The following is a 9514-nucleotide window of genomic DNA, read 5'->3' as shown; positions in this document are numbered from 1 at the left end:
AACTGACCCTTATGACTGGTTTTGTGCTCCAGGGTCACATATAATAGTAAATATTGTGATTATTTTAATGGTTGATTTTAACTCATGACCCTCCAGGAAATCCCTTATATGGACGAAGACATCGCTATTATATCTGTAACTGAGTAAACAGAACATATAAACGTTTTGAATGATAAAACAAAGACAATAAACACTCGACTGCGACAATATAGTTTATCTGTGCTATTCAAGCCATCTCTGGTATTTACATAATAATTAAGGCCCCATGTCCGTTTGTATCGTATAGGCGTTTCGTCCACACGGATCCGGCGTTTTGGGTGAAACGGATATTTTTTGAAACCGGGTCCCAGAGTGGGTAAATCTGAGAACGCCGCCCGTGCGTTTTCGTGTGGACAGCGAATCCGTATATTTCTGAAACGATGGCGTTATCAGCTCACGTCTCGCCGCTATGTCACGTAACAGCAACAAAAACATGAACAAACATTGAACGATTGTCTTTTTATTAACTAACATTGACACAGATTAATAAATGTATTGTTCCATGTTCGTTTGTATACCGCGCGCAAGGTTTATGCGCACAGTTCTCCGTTTTTAGTGTATCTCTGTGGCAGAATTACAGCGCCACATGCTGGTCTGGCATGAATACTACATCGTTTTGTGTCGGTTTCGTGTGGACGCAGATATTTCTCGAGACGAGGGGGAAAAAAGATCGGATAGGGAAAGCTCTGGCTTCGTGTGGACGTAGCCTAAGTATATTTATAATCCATTGCTAATCGATGTATTCTTTTTAAAGTAGCCTATGGAACATATGCCTCATTCTGTGACTAGATTCGGCTCTAGTACATACCGGTTACATAGGTACCAGTGCCATATTGGTACCGGGTTTCGGTACCCAACCCTACTTTTGAGTTTGTGTGAAATGCTGGATTTTCTCATACATCTGTCAGATATAATCGTAACGACTGTGACTCCGGCAGGCCTGTGATGTTGGTGTTCGGTCTCGTTCTCGTTCTCCAGGTGGCCATAAAGTCGATCCGTAAGGAGAAGATCCGGGACGAGCAGGATCTGATGCACATCCGGCGCGAGATCGAGATCATGTCGTCTCTGGCTCATCCGCACATCATCAGCATCGATGAAGGTACGGATCCACAGAGCGCTCCGATCCAGACACGCAGACGCGTCAGTGTGCTCCACCGCTGAGAGTGATGTGACTGTGTGTTTCAGTGTTCGAGAACAAGGAGAAGATCGTGATCGTGATGGAGTACGCCAGTAAAGGAGATCTGTACGACTACATCTGCGACAAACAGCGCATCTCTGAGAGCCAAGCCAGACACTTCTTCAGACAGATCGTCTCTGCCGTACATTACTGCCACCGGGTCAGAACACACATTTCTTTCTTTCTAATCCAAGCGTTAAAACCCGTTCTGTTTCTATAGAGTTATCTCCTATTGCAAAATGTTTTAAAATACAATGCAATGTTTTGATGCTTGGTTTCAGTGGATTGAAGCTTAAGGTTTGATGATGCTATTAAATACATTTGAAGTGGATCAAAAAAGTTCAGCGTTGTTCGTAAGACAAGAACGCATTTTGGTTTTGATCCACTTCGAATCTCACTTAAAAGTAAAACGTACGTATAATATCAGCCGTCATAATTTATCTGAAATTGAATAAAAGTTAACTGAAATTAAAGTATATATAAAGAAACATTTAGTTAAACGGAAATACAAACGGATAAAAACTAAATAGAATTTTTTTTTTTTTAAATTACAAAAAACACAACAAAATTACAAACTTAAATGTAAAAATAAAAAATGTAACTAACGTTGTAAACAAATTTTTTTTTAATCATTTAAAATACTAATAATACTAGAATAACACTGCTGTAATTTCTATTCTTTAATGTCTGAGGTTACGGAGATAAATTAAAATGTTAAGGAATTAGTTTATTCCAGTTATCGCTTATTTTGCAACGTTTCTAAATTCTGTTTAGTTTAAGTTGAAGTACTAAAATAGCTATAATTAAGTACTGAAATGACTAAAACTATAAAGACAAGAAACTTATGAACTTAAACTTCAAAATTAAAACGTAAAATTAAAAACTGAAAATAAAAAAATAAAAATAATAATTAAAAACTATATTATCGTGTTACGTGACGTTTAAAATAACACTGCTGTAATTTCTGTTTATTAATGTCCAAGGTAAATGAAATAAATTAAAATATTTAAAAAAACATTTTTTTTAACATTTCTAATTTTTTAGTCTAAGTACTAAAACTAATAAAACTAAGACTAAAATAAAAATGCATAATTATGTAGATACATTTTTTAAAAAGACAATCACAACAAAAATACAACTTGAAAGCTTTTTAAAAATTGCATTTATTTTTATTTACCAATTCAAAATAATAAAAAGCTACAATGGTACAGTAATGATACAATTTTGATTTGATTGACCAGTTTATCAGTCATTCTATCCTGTGCTATCTCGTCTACAGTGGCTATAACCGCTATAACGCTAACACATTTAGCTTGTTATGGGTGCAGTTTTAGGGGTTTAGTTTAGCAGATATCTGTCAACTGCAGAGGTCAGCCAGACTAGATATTAGTCAGACGTCATGTGAGCATTTCTCCCAGTCAGGAGAACTATGGGAAGGCTCTGGGGTTGCATAACGCGCATCAGCCTCCGCATGACCGCGCAGCGTCCGAGAGAAACGCTCCAGTTTCACACAACGCACACTACCAAACACAGCAAGAGCTCCGAGAGCAAACCTCGGCTGGAAGCGTCTTTGAGAGTCGCAGGCGTGGCTGCAGAGCTTTTGTTGCGAGGTTAAATGAGGCGTTGCCCTCCTGCAGAGAAACACAATCACGAAAGACTCGCATTCCAGCTCTGACGCGAGTCTGTATTTAGAGATCGAGTGTTGGGGAATCAGAGGAAAGTCTGGGGATTTTCAGGAAAGTGTTTAAGAGTGAAACTTAAATTTTAAAACAAAGTGACGTCGTCGATCACTGGATCATTCATTAAAGGGAAGGTTACGGATTACTAGCTACCGCATTTAAAATGTAACAAGTAGTGTAACTTTTCAGTTACTTTATTAATGTAACTGATTACTTTTCTACATTTCTAACGAATGTTTTCAACGGTTAATCATTTTGAAACATTAAGTAGCACTCCACACTGATTACTGTCAGACGTTCTGAGGTTAAATACAGAGTTTGATAGCTATGATACTGGTTTTGGAATCAAATCTTTGCATGGCTATGGCGGCGGGAAACACTGGCATCTAACAATCTAGCCTTGGAAAAACAGTTGATCTTAAAAAATAAAGCATAGGTAAACCAAAATGTGACCATGGACCACAAAACCAGTCATAAGAGTCAATTTTGTGAGATTAAATACAGATTTAAAACCGTAACAAGATAGTTTAATAGCTATAATACTGTTTTTGAAATCAAATCTTTAGATAGCTATTATAAGAAACACTGGCATCTAACAATGCCTTGGAAAAAACTGTTAATCTTAAAAAATAAAGCATATATATAACCCCAAATAGGAAATATAAAACAGTTATCAAATAAGCATGCATCCTATTCTGTGTCCTAAACTCCTGAAACATTGGTGTCTCATATTTTAGAGCAGTCAATGCAATTTATGAAAGAAGTCAATTAAGTCTGTATGTGGGTGAAAAAAATCTGATTTTCAGAACATTTTCAAAAGTAATTGTAATTTAATTACACATTTTTCACAGTAACTGTAACATATTACGGTTACATTTATTTTGTAATTAAATTACGTAATTCCGTTACATGTAACTAGTTACTCCCCAATACTGGGGATAGTTGACCCAAAAATGAAAAATCTGTCTTTAATTACTCGCCCAAACCCGTAAGACCTTCGTTCATCTTCGGAACACATTGTTGAATAAAGTCGTTATTTTTGTTTTATTTGCGCACAAAAAGTATTCTCGTAGCTCCGTAAATTACGGTTGAACCAGTGATGTCACATGGACTATTTTAACGATGTCCTTGCTGCGTTTCTGGGCTATATCTATTTAGAATCTAAAGTCGGATCAGATTTACAAAAATCGACGGGTGTGGTTTCTAAATATCTCCGTTTTTTCCAACAGAACGGTATTGTTCATCGCGACCTGAAGTTGGAGAACATCTTGCTGGACGACAACGGCAATATAAAGGTAAGTTCAGGACAGAATTAATTTTTAATTTGCGAAGGTTTTACAACTAGATCATTGGACCACATTTAAGAATGATCAGCAGAATAAATGTTTGTTTTATTATTAATTTATGTAGTAAACCTGGGGTGTCCAATCCAGTGTGCCCCAAACACACTTGCCTGGATGTTTCTAGTAATCCTGAAGACCAGTAGTTCTCAATCCTGGTCCTGGAGAACCCCCAATGTATCGTACCTTGTACCGTATCGTATCGTAGTAAAGACTCCAAGGCCTCAAATGCGCGTCAGATAAAAAAGACATCAAAAACGTGCCTTGTTGGGGGTTCTCCAGGACCAGGATTGGGAACCACTGCTCAAGACCTTGATTAGCTTTGTGTTTCATTAGGAATAGAGATAAACTGGATCAGGATCAGGACTGGACAACCTTATTGGAAACTGTTGAACAGACCTGGACAGACCTTTGAGTCAAAAACGTGCCTTGTTGGGGGTTCTCCAGGACCAGGATTGGGAGCCACTGCTGAAGACCTTGAGTAGCTTTGTGTTTCATTAGGAATAGAGATAAACTGGATCAGGATCAGGACTGGACAACCTTATTGGAAACTGTTGAACAGACCTGGACAGACCTTTGAGAGTCTTAAGCCCCGTTCACACCAAGAACGATAACGATAAAGATATAGTTCTAAAAAGAGTCCACACCACAACGATAAAGGCACAGAGAAACGAAATAGTTGGAATCACTTTAAGAACGATTTTTTTCCAGCTGATGAACGATACAAACATTGACAGCCAATCATAATCAATCCTGCTGTCGCAAGCTCGAGAATTTAAAGAGGTAGACGAGCGTGCGCTGAGAATAAACAGACGATATCGTCCGCTGGTGTGGACGCTTGTATAGTTATCTTTATACAGTAGTTTTCGTTCCTGGTGTGAACGGGCCTTAAAGGGATAGTTCACCCCAAAATGAAAATTCCGTCATTAATTACTCACCCTCATCTCATTCCAAACCCGTAAGACCTTCGTTCATCTTCAGAACACAAATTAAGATATTTCAAAATTACGGTAGAACCCTGATGTCACATGGACTATTTTACCGATGTCCTTGCTACGTTTCTGTGCCTTGATCGTGGTAATATCTTTGCTGTCTATGGAGGGTCAGGGAGCTCTCAGATTTCATAAAAAATATCTTAATTTGTGTTCTGAAGATGAACGAAGGTCTTACAACCCGTAAGACCTTCGTTCATCTTGGAACAACACGAGGGTGAGTGATTAATGACAGAATTTTAATTTTTTGGTGAACAACCTTTAAAGCCATTTTCTCTGTCGCGACTTTCATAGTCTGTTTGAAACATTATCTCTGATACTTCTGTTTATTAAACAAGACGCCGTAAGACAAGCACCCTATTGAAACTTGCGTGAGATAACGGCATAAATCTACTTTCAGCTATAAAACTGGCAGAGCGAAAGGCCAACGACCGCTAGATGGGAATCACTGAAACCACTGTCTGTTTTTCAGATCGCTGACTTCGGGTTGTCAAACCTGTACCAGGGTGATAAATTCCTGCAGACGTACTGCGGCAGTCCTCTGTATGCTTCGCCCGAGATTGTGAACGGCAGGCCGTACAGAGGACCGGAGGTGGACAGCTGGTCTCTGGGCGTTTTGCTGTACACTCTGGTTCATGGAGCCATGCCTTTCGACGGACAAGACCACAAGAACTTGGTCCAGCAGATCAGCACTGGAAACTTCCGCAAACCCACCAAACCATCTGGTGAGGCTCTTAAACGATATAGAAGACAACCGAAACTCAAGAGACCTCCTTTGTGTACTGTTTGCCCTATTTTTAAACCAACGGACGAAACTGGTTTACTGTGTTTGTCAAAGGTCCAGACTTGGCTCTTTCAACCATGCCATGTAGAAGTTTTATAGATGGAGCTTATCTATTTCTAGCAGATAAGCCTTTATAGCAGATAGCCTTCCATCTGTTGACCATTGCATGGCAGTCTCATAAATTTGAGTTCTGACTGTTGAGTGCACAGCGGCAGCAACTTTATTGCTGGAGGTTGTCTGGTTGCCATGATGTTGGTTGTAGTGGCTGTTTTAATGTTGATTTAACATTTTTGATGAGGTCCAATTTCTCACATGGTTTTCCATGCATCATTTTTAGCTATGTCCCTACATTACAGATAACCGCGAAACTGCCCAGAGTAACGTGAACTAACCTTGCTACGCAATGTTTCCCAGCCCTGTTCCTAGAGGCACACCAACAATACACATTTTGGATGTCTCCCTTACCATTTCAGGTTTTGGAGTCTCTACTAACAAGCTGATGAGTTGAATCAGGTGTGTTTGATTGGGAAGAGTTCGAAGATGTGTATGATTGGTGTGCCTCCAGGAACAGGGTTGGGAAACACCGTATCGGGATACTGTGCACTGTTTGTGCTCCCATGCTTTCATTCCCATTAGTAGTCAAAACACTGCATTGCTGATCATTTGCATAGTTACATAAAACTTTGAAACTGTGCCACATGGATACACCTGCTTTGCATTTCCAACAGTCCCTCACGTGGCTAACTCTTACCGAAAAAGAATGACTTCCAGAAGCCACACACCAGTCTGTTTGAATGCAGCTTTGAAGTCTGTGATGTTGTAGGCCTGGGGTGTCCAGTCCTGTAGCTGGAGGGCCATTTTCCTGCAGAGATTAGCTCCAACACACCTGCCTCTAGTGATCCTGAAGACATGGGTTAGTTGGCTTGTGCAAGTTTAATTAGAGCTGGAGCTAACTCGACTGGAAGGTGGCCCTCCTGAAGCAAGACTGGACATCCCTGTTGTAGGCCATACATTTGTAGCATCCTAATCCTTTTTGTCGCCCCACAGATGCGTGTGGTTTGATCCGTTGGATGTTGATGGTAAACCCAGTGCGTAGAGCTACTTTGGAGGAGATCGCGGGTCACTGGTGGCTCAACTGGGGCTATCAGCTCCCTCTACTGGCTCAGAGTGAACCTGCAGCTGCGCATCAGGATCCAGGACATACGGCCGCTGCATGTCAAACCGGTGGCCCGACTCGTATTGCGGACTGGCTACGCCGCACCTCTCGCCCTCTTCTGGAGAGCAGCTCTAAGATGCGCTGCCTGTTGCGGACAGGCGGGGCCATCGGAGGAGAACCGGTCCAGCGACAGCGCTCCATACGCAGGTCGCGCAAAGAAAACAACGTCTCGCAGACCATGCAGGAAGCTCCTCACCCATCTAAAGGAATTCTAAAGAAGCGGGGAAGTCTTAAACAGAAAGCGCCCAGTGACTCCCAGGCTACACCCTTGGAGGAGAAGAGCCAGAATGCTTTGGCGCCATCTGTCCTGCCTCCACCCCCTAAAGGCATCCTGAAGAAGCCTTCGGAAAGCGAGTCAGGCTATTATTCCTCTTCTCCGGAGAGCTCCGGAGAGACTCTTGGGAACCCAGAGCCACACCCCAAGGGCATCCTCAAACGGCACGGCAAGTTTTCCGGCGGCCTGCAGGAATTTGGCTCGCTGGACCAGCTTGCACCCTCCTTACCAACGGTGGTCAACAGATCCCGACCGAGCGGCGCGATCAGCGAGGATAGCATCCTCTCCTCTGAGTCCTTCGACAGACTTGACCTACCTGACCGCGAGATTCCAGTCGCCCCAATGGAGCGACCAGCAAGTGGACGCAGGATGCGAGGATGCGTGTCCGCTGACAATCTCCTCGACTTGAGGGAAGAGTCTCAGTACCAGGGACACTGGGAAATGGACATGGCCTGCTACCGCGCAGGAGTGTCCGATAGCGTGTTTTCAATTTCTGACTGCGAAAACGTCACTCAGACTTACAAACAAGCCTTGGGAGCAACCACAAGCTGAAACGCACAGGGACTACGATGTGCAGAGATGACGCAACTCCAGTTGCGCTTTGAAAAGGAAGCCGGTTGGAAACAAGGAACGTACTTGGAAATGTTCTGGAGCAATGCCAGACAACGAGTGGTCAGGGAATGGTTTCAGGCCCAGCAGGAAATGGGCTTTCGTAGAGGACAGGACGTCCTGTTTAGGACATGCATTTCATTCTGAGGGAACAGCAGTTTGTGCAACATGCAAAACAGTGGTTTTTATAATGTAGACTTGGTTTGAGAAAAGTGCCTTTTATTTCGTCAGCTGCCTTGCTCCCAGTGATGAACAACTCACTGGTTATTCTTTGAAATGTTTTTAAATGACTGTTTAGGGTGTTGGCTAGTCAAAAAAAATAAAAATACCAAAGATGACTCATGATAAAGTTCAGAACCATTGTGAGTTCAGTTTGTTTTTAAGGTGAATACTGGTGGTAGAACACAACAACGATACTGCGAAAACTCCCAGTGCAAAGACTGACTAAAGTGAAGATCGTTCCCGCCAATTTCTGACTTTTAAAACATGCCATTATCTGCTCAGAGTTCACAGGTGCACGGATACAATAAACTACTGTCTGTTTATGACTTTATGTAGTCCAGACTTTAGTTTTGCGTCTGTTTCATGATAAGAATCGTGCAGATAGGAGTGTTTGAACTGCGTCCATGTCGCAGTTTATTAGGATGGTAAAACACAACGTGACCTTTCAGAATAAGATTAAACTAAAAGCGCTGTCTTCGAGAAACGTGTTGAAATGGTGAGATTTACCGGATGTTAACAATTGTGTGGTTACAACTATTTAGGAATGGGATGGAAGGGTGTTTTGGTGTCATAGCGGGGTGTTTGGGCTTCATCAGTAAATCTAAACTCTTCATACAGTATTTGTAAGAGTGTCACGGTTTGAGATAACCCAGGTAATGAGGTGTTGTTCTTCTGTTTGGTGTTATATTTTGTTCGAGTTCATGCATGTTTATTTGCCAAAGTGCCTGATTTATCTGCCCTGGTGTCTCTTTGACTCAGTGGAACAATAAAACTCTGACTCTCTGGCTGTCGGTTCTTCTGTACCCGTCACGGTCTCCTGGATAACCTTAAATCACATTCATACTCGACAGTATGTGAGAGCTGTGTTGCAGCTTTCATAATTTAAGTGTATTTGAAAGTAATTAAGGCAAATAGTATGCAACAAATGTGTCTGTGGTCTTTTGAAGTGGTAGCATGACCCACTACCAGGGTCTTTATAGTTAATCAAAACATAAACATAAAAACATTTTGGTTACTTGAAATACACTAAACGTTAACTGAAATAAAATAAAGTATTAAAAAAGTAAACTTGATTTTATTTCAGCTAGTTGCCAATGCAACATTTATAATTTTTTTGGTTCAGTTTAACTTGATGTACTAAATTGTATCAATTAAAACTGATAAATGCAACATGAGCAATAA

General features: G+C 41.2%; 1 protein-coding gene across 1 annotated transcript in view; it reads left to right on the top strand.

The window, feature by feature from the left end:
- Window positions 1–8430, top strand: part of nuak2 (NUAK family, SNF1-like kinase, 2) — a 13817-nt gene extending 5387 nt beyond the window's left edge. The window contains exons 2-6 of the mRNA XM_016531441.1: window positions 1018–1138; window positions 1225–1376; window positions 4125–4190; window positions 5700–5952; window positions 7059–8430. Of these exons, the coding sequence (XP_016386927.1) occupies window positions 1018–1138; window positions 1225–1376; window positions 4125–4190; window positions 5700–5952; window positions 7059–8053 (1587 nt within the window). The 3' untranslated portion in view covers window positions 8054–8430. The remainder of the gene's footprint in view (window positions 1–1017; window positions 1139–1224; window positions 1377–4124; window positions 4191–5699; window positions 5953–7058) is intronic.
- The last annotated feature ends 1084 nt before the right edge of the window (window positions 8431–9514 follow it).

Source organism: Sinocyclocheilus rhinocerous, unplaced genomic scaffold (assembly GCF_001515625.1).
Source record: "Sinocyclocheilus rhinocerous isolate Xijiao unplaced genomic scaffold, SAMN03320098_v1.1 scaffold223, whole genome shotgun sequence".
In the NCBI taxonomy this organism is placed as follows: Eukaryota; Metazoa; Chordata; class Actinopteri; order Cypriniformes; family Cyprinidae; genus Sinocyclocheilus; species Sinocyclocheilus rhinocerous.
Note: the sequence above shows the minus strand (reverse complement) of the source record. Positions and strands in the feature narration are given on the sequence as shown.